Source organism: Crocuta crocuta, unplaced genomic scaffold, assembly GCF_008692635.1.
Source record: "Crocuta crocuta isolate KB4526 unplaced genomic scaffold, BGI_CrCroc_1.0 scaffold193, whole genome shotgun sequence".
Taxonomy (NCBI): Eukaryota; Metazoa; Chordata; class Mammalia; order Carnivora; family Hyaenidae; genus Crocuta; species Crocuta crocuta.
In genome coordinates this window covers 1,440,056-1,454,322 of record NW_027529624.1, presented here as the reverse complement: position 1 = coordinate 1,454,322, position 14,267 = coordinate 1,440,056, and the positions used below count along the sequence as shown (strand labels likewise).

The window sequence follows — 14,267 nt, the reverse complement described above, 5'->3', positions numbered from 1 at the left end:
CAGATCGGTTGGAAAGCTTCCTTGTTACCCGTGGACACCTTTCCCCACCAGAGTACTTTCTGCCTCCCTGAGAGCCAGGGCAAACTAAATTACCAAGCAACTTGTTGAGGAGCAAAGATGAATCCATTGGCAAACGTATTTTTCCTTATTAGATTCCCATTGTCATTTAATGCCTTTTCATTTCTGTGTTTTTTCTGAGTCATTGCTCTGCGCGCTGGCCCTGGCAGCCCCTACAGTTTGCATTTGCAGACATTGGCACGGGAAGCATCTGGGGCTGGGCAGGGAGTCTGGCTGTCACTCCCTTTGTTTCGTCCTGATCTTTCTATAGCAGAGCCTTTTTGTCTTGTCACCTGCTATGGAAGGTGCCCGGGGCCAGAGGAAGGATGAAGGAGGGATGTGGCCTGTGAGCCATTGCACAACCAGAGCAGAGGCTGGAGTCTTAAAACCCTGCACCTGAGCAGAACCGGCCTCGAAAACACCGTGCAGTGAGGCTTTTCCTAGCCATTGCTGCGGCCGCTGCCCGCTGGGGCTGAGCCATGCTGACCTCACCCATCCATGTTTAATCAATACCCTGTAAACCGACCTCTTCTCTTTCCTTTTTTCAAAGCATCAGGATTCCTAGAGTAAATGGATTTGGCCACGTGAAGTGGCCTCTGCTTTATGGAAAAACGATGACAGCAAAACACACACACACCAAAATAAAAAGACCTGACCCCAACCCAGCGTCCCAAACCCCGGGCTCTTGGAACCTGATGTTTTCTGTTGTCAGGAGAAGGCTGTTTTTGCTATAAATGAAAGGCATGACAGGGGGCATTTCGAAGCTTTGTTTTGGTTATTGTCGGTTCTGCCAACAAGTAACATCTGTATTTATTTTCCAAACTCCCCCAATGGCTGATTTGCATCTGTTTAGTCCTCTGAGTAACATTTCATTTCCTGACTTTATAGGTTGCTATAAAATCCATTCGTAAGGACAAAATTAAGGATGAACAAGACATGGTTCACATCAGACGAGAGATTGAGATCATGTCATCCCTCAACCATCCTCATATCATCAGTATTTACGAAGGTCAGTGATTTTTTTTTTTTTTCACCCGCGTATCAGTTACCATTTCTCATACCATGGGGCCTGCCAAGATTTTTAGGTAATTGCCCTTCTGGGCAAGAGCCAAGTATTTTTTCCTCATGATGCAAAAATAGCTGGGTGTTATCTCTTATTTGGTTACCTCGAACGCAGCCAGACACACGGAACAAAGCTCACTTTGGTCATAAAATAGCTCAGGCTGGTGCCTTCTTCCGCCTTCTGGCCAGTTCCTTGGAGGTTGCTAGGCAACCCGCCTTATTAAAAGCCAGTATGCGAGACAGCCATGGTGTCTGAAAAATGGCAGTTTGCTGGGTGACTGGGGTCATGTTGGATCCATTGTAAATGTCATTCCCCAATGCAGATGCCCCAGTGGTACAGTCGTGAGTTATTCCAAGTTAGGCTCTTTGAGTTGGGAATTAGCTTGGAGCGGGTCCGGGAAGGACGAGGAAAGAAGAGGGATCTCCCGGTGGGGCAGCTGCTTCACAAATGGAGTCCAAGCCGTAATTGGTGTTTGTGGAAGAGCAGAGCTGGGAACGTTTCAGAAATGCTTGTGCTTCAACGTGGTGGTCCTTCCTGGGAAGAAATAGCATAAACTTCCCATAGCCCCTCTTTTTTTTCCTTCTCGCTCTCTTTTTAAATATCCTATAAAAACAATTACTTGAGCAATATACATTTATTGCAAAAATTATTGAAATACAAAAGTTGAAATTTAAAAATAATTTCAGGGGCACCTGGGTGGCTCAGTCAGTTAAGCAACTGACCTTCGCTCAGGTCATGATCTTGTGGTCTGTGGGTTCGAGCCCCACATCGGGCTCTGTGCTGACAGCTCAGAGCCTGGAGCCTGCTTCAGATTCTGTGTGTCCCTCTCTCTCTGCCCATCCCCTGCTTGCACTCTGTCTCTCTCTCAAAAAAAAAAAAGTTTAAAAATTTTAAAAAATAAATAAAAATAATTTCAGTTGTAACCCCCCAGCTCTAATATCACTCTGGCTATATTTATTTATATTTTATCTATTTCTCTATATCTGTACATCACTTTTATCCAGAGTTAGTTCATACTATTTATACCATTTTTAGCTTAAACTTTTTTCATGTTTTATACTATGCATCTCTTTCTAGGTCAATAGATATTCCTTGTAGGAACATTTTAAAAGACTTTATAGTGTTCCCTTTATGGGCGTATCATAATATAATGAGTCTAATTCCTTTTCTTAAATATTTAAGCTGTTTCAGATTTCTGGTTATTATAAACAGGGCTTTAGTGACCCTCCTTGTAATCATTTTTACATTCATTGCTGATAATTTTTTTTCTTTTATTTTTTTTTAATATTTTATTTATTTTTGAGAGAGAGAGAGAGAGAGACAGCATGAGCAGGAGAGGATCAGAGAGAGAGGGAGGCACAGAATCCGAAACAGGCTCCAGGCTCTGAGCTGGCTGTCAGCACAGAGCCCGACGCGGGGCTCGAACCCACGAACCGCGAGATCGTGACCCGAGCCGAAGTCGGACACTCAACCGACTGAGCCACCCAGGCGCCCCAATAATTTTTTTTTCTTATGAGAAATTTTCTAGGCTTGGACTTACTGAGTCAAAGTGTTTCTCCAGAATATTTTTTAATATACAGTTGAGTCAGAAAAATGAACCTACTTTTAATTTGGTAGACTCGTAATGTTTTTAATTATGGTCTGATCATAATAAGTTACATAGTAATGGCTAAGAGGAAACCAGATGGTAACCTGAAAGTTTTTCTGGTATCTGTTCTAAGTGTTCCTTCTTCTGGTTTTCTGCTGTTTTTTGCCATTTTCCCCCCTGTTGTTTCTATTTTTGCTCCTCTAGACGTAAATATTGGTTAACAGCTTTTATCTTGATTTTTCTAAAGCTCATTTTTGGAGCCCTTGACGATAGGATGCTTGAGGGAAATCTTCATTCATTCAATCATTTATTCACTCCACAAACATCCCTTGCAGTCATTCTCGCAGTGCAGTCTCTGAGCCAGTAACATCGGAATGTATTTTTAATTTTTTATTAAAATTTTTTTTTAACATTTATTTCTGAGAGACAGGGAGAGACAGGGTGCAGGTGGGGGAGGGGCAGAGAGAGAGAGGGAGACACAGAATCTGAAGGAGGCTCCAGGCTCTGAGCTGTCTACACAGAGCCTGACGCGGGGCTCGAACCCACAAACCATAAGATCATGACCTGAGCCGAAGTTGGACACTTAACCGACTGAGCCACCCAGGCGCCCCTGGTAACATTAGTATAAATTAGGATTGTTGGAAATGCAGATTCCAGAGCCTCATTGAGGACCTGTTGAATGGGCAGCTCTGGGGGTGGGGCCCAGCAGTCTGTGTTTTAACAAAGGTGGGAACCACCGGCCTACTGTCTGTATCTGGTTAAGCACTGTGTTAAATGTGGTTAAAAACTGACAGAGGAATAGGCTATAGAACTCATTTTCAAGGCGCAACACAAGGCATGATAGAAAAATATTATGTTGAGATACAAGCAACATATCCAGCACTATGGAGTCCTGGTGCCTAGATGTTTCCATGACATACAGCCTGGGCCTTGAAGGCTTTTTGTTTTGTTTTGAGGCAGAATTGGCGAAAGTAGAATTCTACGTTGATAAATCTGAATCTGCCTGCCAATGAGGCGAATTTCTAGAGTTTAGAAGTGAGCGTGAGTTTTATACAATTCTGAGTGTTCTTCCTCCACGTGACCTGGTTACCATGGAAACCTGGAGGCAGCAGCGAAGGATGACCTCTACAGTGTGGACCCATGTGGGTGCCACGCTCTGTGTGCAGTGCTGTGCTTGGGGTTCCTTGGCTCAGAGGAGGAGCCTTCTTTGTCAGGAAGGCAGAGAGAGTGTGAGCCCAGTATGAAGTCTGCAGACTCTTTTTTTTTGGAGATAGTCTGTGATAACTGGGGTCTGGCACAGAGAAGCCTGACTTCTTCCCTGGCATCGTGCTCACTTCGGCCTTGGGAATCCTGCAGGTAGAATGGAGAGTAGGAATCTGTACTCTCAAGGGAAGGATAGAGACCCACCTTAATGGAAGAACATTCTGTTATCAAGGTCAGGTTGGTCTCAGTTCAGCCCCTGCTGGAGGCTTCAAGAAGAGAAGCCCTTGCTTATAACTTTAAAGCTGGGTACCACATAATTTAAAGTTCTTTGGTGACTAGAAATAATTTCCATCAAAGCCGCAGGTGGGAGTTTGGGCCTCAATTCATAAAACCCTCTCAGTAGGTTTTAGGGAGTCAGGAAAGAGCCTGACTTCTCACATCAGACTCTTGGGGTTTAGTCCCAAATCCTTCACTTTGGCCTCAACAAGAGACTTTGAGCAAGTTGGGGGGTTTCTCAGGGCATCAGTATAAGATGAGGGTAGCAGTTCTACCTCTCAGGGTTGTTGACAGGATTAAATTAGATGATACATGTTCTGATAAGCTCAAAAAAGGTAATTATTGTGAAGACAATATATTCATTACAAGTGGTTCCTGTGACCTGGTCCCATGGCAGGGGTCAGTGGGTGAACTACAGTGTGTCTGTAAGCCCCCGGAATAGTGTATAACTACACTGTCCAATGCAGAAGCCACTGGCCATAGATGGATATTTAACTTAGAATTACTAACATAAAATAATTAAGAATTCAGTTTGTCAGCCCCACTGTCCACATTTCAAGGGCTCAATAGCCACATGTGGCTTGGCTGCCATATTGGATGGCATAGACACAGATCTTTTTCATCCTTGCAGGACAGGACTGTGCTGGTATGTAATGTTTTAGATGCTAGGTGCTGCATACGTTAGTTTTTTCTGAGGAGAGGGTATGTAGGTTTCATTAGATTGTCAGAAGAATTCCTGACCTCAAATAGGTTAAAAAACCCTCTCCTGCCACCACGTATTTTGTGGCCTGCAGAGTACCATACAAATAAAATGAATTNCAGGGGGGTTTGCTTTTAATTTCTTAGAAATCTCTGGTTTCTGTTCTGTTCTCTTTCCCTTCTCCCACGCAAGTTCTGTTTCTCCCACATCCACTAAATAACTGTGGAGGAGGGCAGCTCCCCTTCCTTCCCGGGAGGTTTGGAACCAGGAATCGCCAAGATGCTCTTCCAGCCCCTACACCTCCACCTGTGACCCCGCAGTCTCCAGGGTCTTCTGACTTTATCTGCTTTGCTGCCCAGGACCCCAGGACTGGGCTCTGAGAGTGAAGTTAGACCTCCTGATGCCATCTGTGAACTCTGTATAGTTCGCAAAGCTCCCCCACGTCCAGCTTTATTTTCTCCCTATGGCGAACCTGTGAGGTGGGAAGGCCAGGCGTCCCATTTTTCAGTTGTGGAGACTAAGACCCTGGAAGTTAGAACCTTCTGGGTGTATTAGTTTGGTAGGGTGGCCACAACAGCATGCCTCAGCCTGGGTGGCTTCCACAACAGAAATGTGTTGTTCTTCTGTTCCAGAGACTAGAAGTCCCTGCTCCGGGTACCAGTGTCAGGGGGTAGCTTTCTTCCAAGCCTTTCTCCTTGGCTTATAGATGGCCATCTTTTCCCCAAGTCTTCATAGGTCTCCCCTCTGTATGCATCTGTGTCCAAATTTCCCTTTTTTATAAGGACACCAGGCATGCTGGATTAAGGCCCACTCTGATATTCTCATTTAATCTTAATTATCTTTATAGAGGCCCTGTCTCCAAGTAGGGTCACATTCTGAGGTCCTGGGCATTGGGATTTCAGCCTATGAATTCAGGGGACCCAATTCACTTCATAACATGGGTATCATGGCTAGCTGGTGGCTCTGGCACACAGGCTAGTTACCCCATTTGTCTTTCCCTCTGCCGGGCCTCCGCCCTGTATTTCTGATCTTGTGTCTTGTTCTGCCGGCTCTGCGGCCGCTCTCTGTGCCCTAGGCAACCTCCTCAGGCTGGCCTTTTCAGTCCCTCTCAACCCTGGGGTGTGATGGGGCAGTGTGGTGGCAGCAATGGTGGGGAGACCTGAGTGTGTGGTCTCTTGGCCAATCACAATGTTGAAAAGGAACCTTATCCCCAGAAGCTGATTGGTTGCCTGACAGGCCAATCAAGAGCCTTAGCTGAGTGCAGAAATGTACAGATTTGCTGAATGAAAAATCAGTGCTTCGGCATGTAACTGGCTATTTGGACCTTAGCCAAGTGAATAGGACTATTGAAGATCCTTACGATTTCTTCGTTAGCCAAGACTTTTATCATTTAAAGTGTGTGCACACACACACACACACACACATACACCAGTAGTAGCAGCAGCAGCAGTAGCAACGTGGCAAAATGATGATGTATCTAACCCTGTATGTTTAGAACTCTGGGCTTTCATGAGGAGAAGGCACTATCTTGGACTGCACTACCCACTGATATTCAAATACTAGTTCCAGAGAAAAAGCAACTTATTCATTAAAAAAATAAGAGTACAAATTGAATGCTTATTACATGCCAGGCCCTGTTGTAGGCACACTAAGAATGCTGGAGTGATCAGGACAAGCTCTGGTCTCACGGCGCTGACATTCAGTGAGTGAACAGATACGTGGCTACTGAGCTGAAGCCTCAGTGGATCAGGTAGTGAGTCCCCCGAAGTCACAGGCATTCCAGGCAAGGGGAACAGCATGTGCGAAGAACCAATGCTCAGAGGAGGGAAGGACCTTGTGTTGACAGAAGTGACAGAGGGTCTGTGAGGCTGAGGAGTGAGTGAGCAGGAGGGTGGTGGAGGAGGCTGGGGAGAGCCCGATACTGACCACGTTGACTAAAGGAGGGCTATGGCTTTCATACCAGGTATAGGGCAAAGCCACTGGTTTTGAGGAAGAAAATAGTTTTTATTTACACTTTAAAGTAATGCTAATAATAGCTAGGAGTTACTGAGTTTTACCCTGTGCTAGGATGTGTACTTGTATCATCTCAATTAATTCCTTATGTCCACGTAATGCAAACTGTTAACAGTCCTATTTTATGGTAAGGAAATTTTGTCTTAGCGGCTAAGTACCTTTTCCAAGGTCACACCAGCAAACAGCTGGTGAACCTGAGAGCTGAAGCTAGTCATTGGTACTCTGAAGCCAGTGCTCCTGAGCCAAGCTGGGGCATCTAGTGGTCTGCAGATGCCCCTAGTTAGGGGCAAGCGTTATTCTGGAGCCCGTGATCCAGAGAATTCCCTGGCGTTCAGAGGGGTTGCTGCCCTAAATATGTGAGAGCATTAAATCCCGACTTCTTGGGTATTTTAGAAAATATTTCTGCAGACATCTCAGGAAGAAACGTGGGGCCCAGATCTGGTAAACTCAAAGATCAAGTGTTTGCTTTCAAATGTTTCCTTCCCAAACTAGACCCTGGGGTTACTCTCCTACTGACCTGTGGGTGAAGGTGATTAACCCTCAAATTTGTCAACTCTGTGTCAACACCAGCTGTAACTGGTTTCTAATGCTAAGTAAATAAAAGAGGAGAGACATACACCTTCTAGTGTGTGATACTAAGGGTAATCACATAATAGAGAGAGAAAAGGAAGAAAGCTCTGGCACCATGTCTGAGATGGACCCTTGTTTCCAGTCAAAGGAATTCCATTCTCTCAGCAGGGTGGGAATTGACAATATGGAAATAACAGCTGAAAAGGAAGTGCCCGCCAGAGCTTTCAACTCGGCTGCCTGGGATGGAAGAGATAAAAACTGTTCTTGCCCGAGGTTCTGATTTCAAGACCCAGAGTGCAAACATCAAAGGCATGCTGTCTCGCCCTGGCTTCCCTTTTGAAAGCCTAGGAGACCTGATCTGCAAAACCACCAGAAATGAATGACTTGCCTCACAACACTTTAGGGAAACTTAGCACCCCATCTGGTAACAGCCCCCCTCAGTGTAGAGGTGGAGAATGAAAGGGCATTGGGGGGGGGTTGGGTGTGTGTGGAGTGAGTGGGGGAGATTTCCCTGGTGCCTTCATTTGTCTGCCCTTGGTTTTTGTTTCTGGAAATATCTCTTCCTGACCCTGCAAGATTACATTGCCTCATTGGCCCTTTGCATTGCCATATACTAGATGGGACCAGCCCTTTCATCATGTCTCCTATCTTAGGTAAGGGCAGTCCTGACTTTCTGGAACCATGTGGGAAGCCTGTTGGACATTGGTCAGCTGTGATCTCATACCTTTGGAAGAGTTTCTGAAACTTAAAAAAGCAAAACCAAACAAACAAACGTGCCTTCCTCGATAAGCATATGTGTCTTGTGAGCCTTAGACCTGCTGCCCAGGAAAAGACGTAAAGGAGTCTGTATTCTAGAAAATTCTCTGAATTCCTACCCTAAAGACACTTTGAGTTAGTTTTCTATGAGTTAAAAGCTCCTTCCACCTTCCTAGAGGCGTACATTACAATATACTTTTTCAAGCTACATTTGCCTCCTGAGAATTTGATAGATCTTTCTGGAAGGGCTTATGATTCTTGCCTCCTGGTGAGAATCACTGCCGTAAAAAATCAGCCATAGATGCAGAGAAGAAACCAAGAGACACGGTGTGTACAAGAGCCCATAGGCGGTACTGTGCGCTGCAGGCTTCAAGGGCAGCATTTCACCCCCACCTCCCTCTCCACTTACGGCCAGGGGCACTGGGGCTGGGGCCAGGATGCACGTCCCCAGGACACAGCAGAAGTCCTGGAGTCCCAAAGTATGGCTGCCCCTGCAAAGTAGCCCCTTGAGAATGGCAAGACCCTGATAAACTCCAGTAATGCATGTGAGCCACAGTTCTCAAAGGGAGCCCAGACCCACGGTGACAGCATGGCATGGGCCCACCCTCGATGGAGGTGGGGTCGTAACCTGCCCTCTGGGTGACTCTGATGCACTCTCAAGTTGGAGAACCACTCTATGAGAGAAACAGCAGCTCAGCAGCTCAGAAGCCAAGGCAGGGCTCATTTCTAGCATCAATTATTTGGAAATGCCTACAGTCGAAGCAGTTCACATTTTTCCTCTCAGGTTCAAGTGGCTTCATCCAGCTTTCTCAGGCAGCAAGCAGATCCTGATCGAGGCGTTTTTGAAGGCAGGTGACAGCTGAATTGATCTCATAAGGGCTGTTGGTCAGTAATTCTATCCAGTGTTCTCATTCATTTATTCACTCGTGTAGTCATTCATTCATTTGATCACTCATTACTTTTACAAAGATTTATTGAGTACTTAAGTACTGTGCTAGTAGGGTGAGTATATATTTTATTGTCCCAAGTAGGCTTCGATTTGAATGAGCCAGTTTCTCTTCTAGTTGCTATTATGTGACCTTGGGCTAGTGACTTCATCTCGCTGAGGCTCAGTTCTGCTATCTATAATACTGGGTCAGTAGCTCGCTACTTTCTAGATAAGGTTGTGAGGATTCCACCTGATCATGAGTAAAATTGCTAAGTACAGTGGCAGCTACATGCTCAATAAAAACTATTGATTATTTCTGATGTGATGTTTAGGGCTCTCAGAGGTCGTTTCATGGCTGGAGTAGCACCTGCTTTTGGGAGGTGCTAGAAAAGAAGGTTGAGGCCAGATCGCCTACATCAGTGATTCTGGGTGCTGGGTACAAACTGACATTTCATGGGGCATATGTAAAAAATGCTGATGTCTGAGCCTCACCCCTGACGATTCAGATTTAATTGGCCAGCCTGAGAAATATGGACTTAATCCTGCAACCACGCGGAAATGAGCCCTACTCTAGAAACTTGTCTCAGTCTGATCATTTGTCATCGGTAAATTCCAGAGAAGAACGTGTGTCTGGCAGCGATTACCAGTGAGCAGTGAGTGATACCTTTGGGCTTGGGTTTACTTACTTAGCCATTTGGTTGCTGCCCTCATCAGGGACTCGGAGCCCCATGAAACAGTTTGTTGAACTTGGCAAAGTGGTATATTATGCTTGTGTTTACTCTTTTGAACCCATGGCGAATCGTTGAGCATTTTAACACACTGCCTTTGCTGCCAGATTCACAAGTTCCACATGACGTCTCTGCAGACGGGATCCAAAAGTCAGGACTCACCCTGGTTAATAACACAGCACCAGAGTTCTCTTCCCTTTTAGTCAGATGAACGAGCTCTTCAGCCCTGAATCTGACCAGCCACGTTTCTAATGAGTTTCCTATTAAGTTAGCTATTTGACCTTCAAGTGTATTATTTTCATTGTTTTCATTTGATTACACCCAAGTCATTTTTCTAGAGACTGGAGATTAGAAATACAACAACTAAAAACTAATGCTACTCCGTGGTTGTCCTGCCTCGCCCTCTTGGGTTTCCTGGAATTCAATATTTTCTAATGTCTCAAATAATACCACTTGTACTTGAAGTTAATTTTTAAAGAGAAAAAAATGGAACCGTGTTGTTGTTTAATATTGGATCTTTTGAACTTAAGTGGGATGGCTCTGTTAACTTGGTTCTGTGTCAGCAGCAGGCATTGAGGAAGGCTCATGGGGTAGAGGGGAGGCTCACTGCCTAGACAGTGGGTCCATCTGGCAGGTGTAGCTCTGAGATTGGGATCCATGCTTTGGAACACCACTGGGGTCTGAAGATTAGACTCTCTAGGAGAGCTAGGCTTGGCTCTACCTCAGGCTTTGCTGCAAGTCCTTTGACGTCTCTGACTCTTAGTCTATTATTTCTCTGTTCTCCTACCTCCCTCTCATCCCTCAAGCGCACACATGTGACCTCAGGTGCAAATCTTGCCAATACATGTCCTTCATAGTCCTGGGTTTGATTCAGGCATGACTAAGACTTGCTCCCTACTAGTCACAGGCTAACACATATGCATGTGCTGTGAATATCTGCACAATGAGGATGGGTGATCTTCTGAAAAAACTGAGGCTCAGAAACTTGCCAAGGTCCCGCAGCTGGTAAGTGGCAGAGCCTGGATTTGAACCCAGGTAGCCTGGCTCAGAGAGTCAGGTTCTTAACTATGACACTGTGTTGCATGATGAGGTGGACCAGAATTTAGAGTTGAGAGGACAGTCCTGAACCCTACATGGGGGGGCGGGGGCAGACAATGGCTAGAAGCAGAGGGGTGATAACAGCAGGGCTGACTTTTCCACCCTGACTGTTGGTAAGGGGGGGATGAGCCCTGGTAGCAAAGCCTTCTGTGGGGGAGGGGAACAGTAAGGTGGTCTTCACCATGGAGAGAGGTTCTGCTATACTCGTTGCCAGATAGCATGCTGTTTTCTGGAAGTTCAGTGTGTCAAGTACAAGAGCCTTAGCATCAGCCTGGGATGGCTCTGAGGTGTTCTAATCAATTGTCAGTGCTCTCTCGGATTCAGGATTGGGTGAGTGTATGTGTGACAAACAGGCCCAGACAGGGCTATAGAGAAGATGATCAGGGAGACCGTGGGGCAGGGCTGATGAGTGTGTGGTGATGGTTGATGGAACACATCACCTCATAGCCCTTCTTCTTTCCACGGAAATGCCCCCAGGGGTGATTGTGGAAGGAGGATGGAGTCCAATGGCTGGACCAACATGGTGCCATTGATTCCCTCTCGCATGAAGCTCCTTCCTTTATCCTGGCCGCATCCCCTGCATCTCCTAGGATTTGTTATGGGCCCCCAAATAGCATTGATGGTCCTAGCAGGAATGAGCAGTTCTTGACAAGACTTCTGCATCCCCTCTTCTGCAGGTAGCTTATATACTTTCTTACTATTTCTTCTGCCTTCTGTGGGGTCCACTGCTAGTAGTGGGTGGCCTGGTTGGCTATAGTTCTCCTTGCGCGTGCCAACCGACATCCAGAGAGAGTTTTGGTTTAAGAAAAGACAATTAGTGAACTAAAGAGCCTTTCATTGTCTAAGCCAGGAAACACATTGATTCCACTCTGACCAACTCATTGACTGCAGGAGAGCTGCCAGCCCAGTTTAATTTTCTCGTTCTCATTGCTCTCGCCTTTTGGACCTAAGGGATCAGAGGACCATTTTATGAAGCCATGAGCCCATTAGGTGCTTGAAATTTAGTTCTGGATCTTGTATTGGCTAAAGGACCTAATTAGTTTGCAGACAGTTCTTGAAAAAGAAAGATCACTCCATTTCTGAAATGAAAAATAAGCTACCTATTTTATAAAAGGATCCTAGGACCTTTTATAAGAGCACACTTCTGAGGAGTGGAACGGTGTGTCTGAGGTTTTAGGAAAGCAGTAAAAATGCTGTCATGCGGGAAGGCAACCCCATGGAAAGAATGAACTAATTTAAGATACGGAGTTAATTGAAGGCAAAAGCATGAGGAGACTCCTGACTGGTCCACTCTAGGCCCTTGGCCTTTTATTTTTTTTAACGTTTGTTTGTTTGTTTTGAGAGGGAGAGGGAATACGAGTGGGGGAGGGTCAGAGAGAGAGGGCGACAGAGGATCCATAGCTGTGCCCACATCACAGAGCCCAGTACGGGGCTCAGACTCACAAACTGCAAGATCACGACCTGAGCCGAAGTCAGACGCTCAACTGACCGAGCCACCCAGGCACCCAAGGCCCTTGGCCGTTTTGCTTAAAACCAACAGAAACTAATGTTCCTCTTCTGAGGTTACATGTAAACCAGGAAGACATCCTCCATTTTTTTGTAACCTGCTCACCGCGGAGCATCCTGTAAAATGATTCCCACCCTCTCCCTTCCCAAGCCCGTTTTCTTCCCAAATGGCCTTGTGTATTTGGTTCCAAAATGGCTGGTGGATGGTTAAAATCCCAAGACCTCCTCACTCATCAGTGTTGCTCCCAGGCCAGAGCATTGTTTTGTAATACGCATTTTCTCAAGTTATACAAGTTGTGTTATTCCCCCCGGGGGCAGCAGGAGGGAGTCGTTAGGAATTGGGTAATTAGCGGGGTTGTGAAAGCCAGACAATCAGAAGGCAGAGCTGGACTGTCAAACTGAACATCTGATGAAATTCAGAATTAATTTGGAGAAGTAGCTGTTGCTATAGCAACCAATCCCCACTCTCCCTTGAAATGGAAAATAAACAGAAAACAAGAGAAATCATTCAAGTTGGTGTCTGGGAAGAAGGCCTTTCTGCGGGACAGTAGAAGAAAATGGACAGAGTTTGGATATCAAGTCTGTGCGGAAACAATGGTAAAACCATCTCATGAGAGTGAAACTCAAGGCATTTGGGTGGTCTAGTTCCATGCTTGTTTCTTTAGGAATCTTTTCAGGCCATTCGAGTTATCTCCCAGATTTTTCTCTCTGATCATCTAGGCACTTAAAGTGTGCATCACACAGGTTAGCACTTGATTTATTTTATAAACACTACTAGTTGTATTCAGCTAGATTGGAGCTCCTCAGGGCAAAGACCGTACCTTATGTTGCCTTTGTATCTCCTTTAACACAAAGCAAAAAATGCTCCAGATTGATAAAAAAGCATTTTCAGAAAAACAGTGATGCTGGTCTGTTTAATGAAGGAGGCTCTTTATTGAGTATTATGCAGGGAAAGTAAATGGATGATGGTGGAAAGTGGTAGAGAGTCGTGGGAAGAACAGAAGCTTTTAAGTCATATAAATTTGGGAACAAATCCTTATTGGTTATCTGCCCAACAGAAATGCATACAGACGGCATCGAAAGACACGCACAAGAATGTTTACAGCAACACTATTCATAATCCCTCACCTGGAAACAGCCCAAATGCTCATCACCAGTAGAATGGATACAGTCCTGACATAGTCACACAATGGAGCACTCTACAGCAACAAGAGTGAACAGTCTTCCATTACATGGAACAATCACGGATTATTCTGACAGTGTCGAGCTAATGAAGCCAGCCAGACACAAAGAATATAGACTGCATGATTCTATTTTTAGAAAATTGGCAAAATTTATGTGTGGTATTGACTGATATTCATCATGGAGGATGTTCAACATGGCGGACGTAGCCTTGCAGTCTGTCAGCCGTGTTGTTTCTCCATCAGAGTGCCGGTTCCCTATTTATGAAGTAGGGGTACCTACTGTTAATACCTACCTCATAGGATTGTTAGGATTAAGTATGACAATGCATGGCATGTGGTAATTGTTCAATAAGTGTTAGCTATTATTGTCACAAATAAGCCATCTGAGGAAGGAGAAGGGAAGGCTCCTGAGAGGAAGGGAGCTCTGGGCTATTTCATAGGCTCAGGATCCTGGGTGCTGCCCTGTGCCTTGTTCCGTCTACTTATGATTGTTCTTGGCAATGTTTCAGCACATCTGACTCCTCTTCCACAGAACTCCTTGTGGGCATTCAAGGCCTCTGTGGCTCATTCAGAGCTCTCCTCTCCTTTCTCGCCCCT

General features: G+C 45.5%; 1 protein-coding gene across 1 annotated transcript in view; it reads left to right on the top strand.

The window, feature by feature from the left end:
• NUAK1 (NUAK family kinase 1) overlaps positions 1 to 14,267 on the top strand; it is a 72,408-nt gene that overhangs the window by 34,461 nt on the left and 23,680 nt on the right. Inside the window, exon 4 of the mRNA XM_077761962.1 lies at positions 946 to 1,066. Within this exon, the coding sequence (XP_077618088.1) occupies positions 946 to 1,066 (121 nt within the window). The remainder of the gene's footprint in view (positions 1 to 945; positions 1,067 to 14,267) is intronic.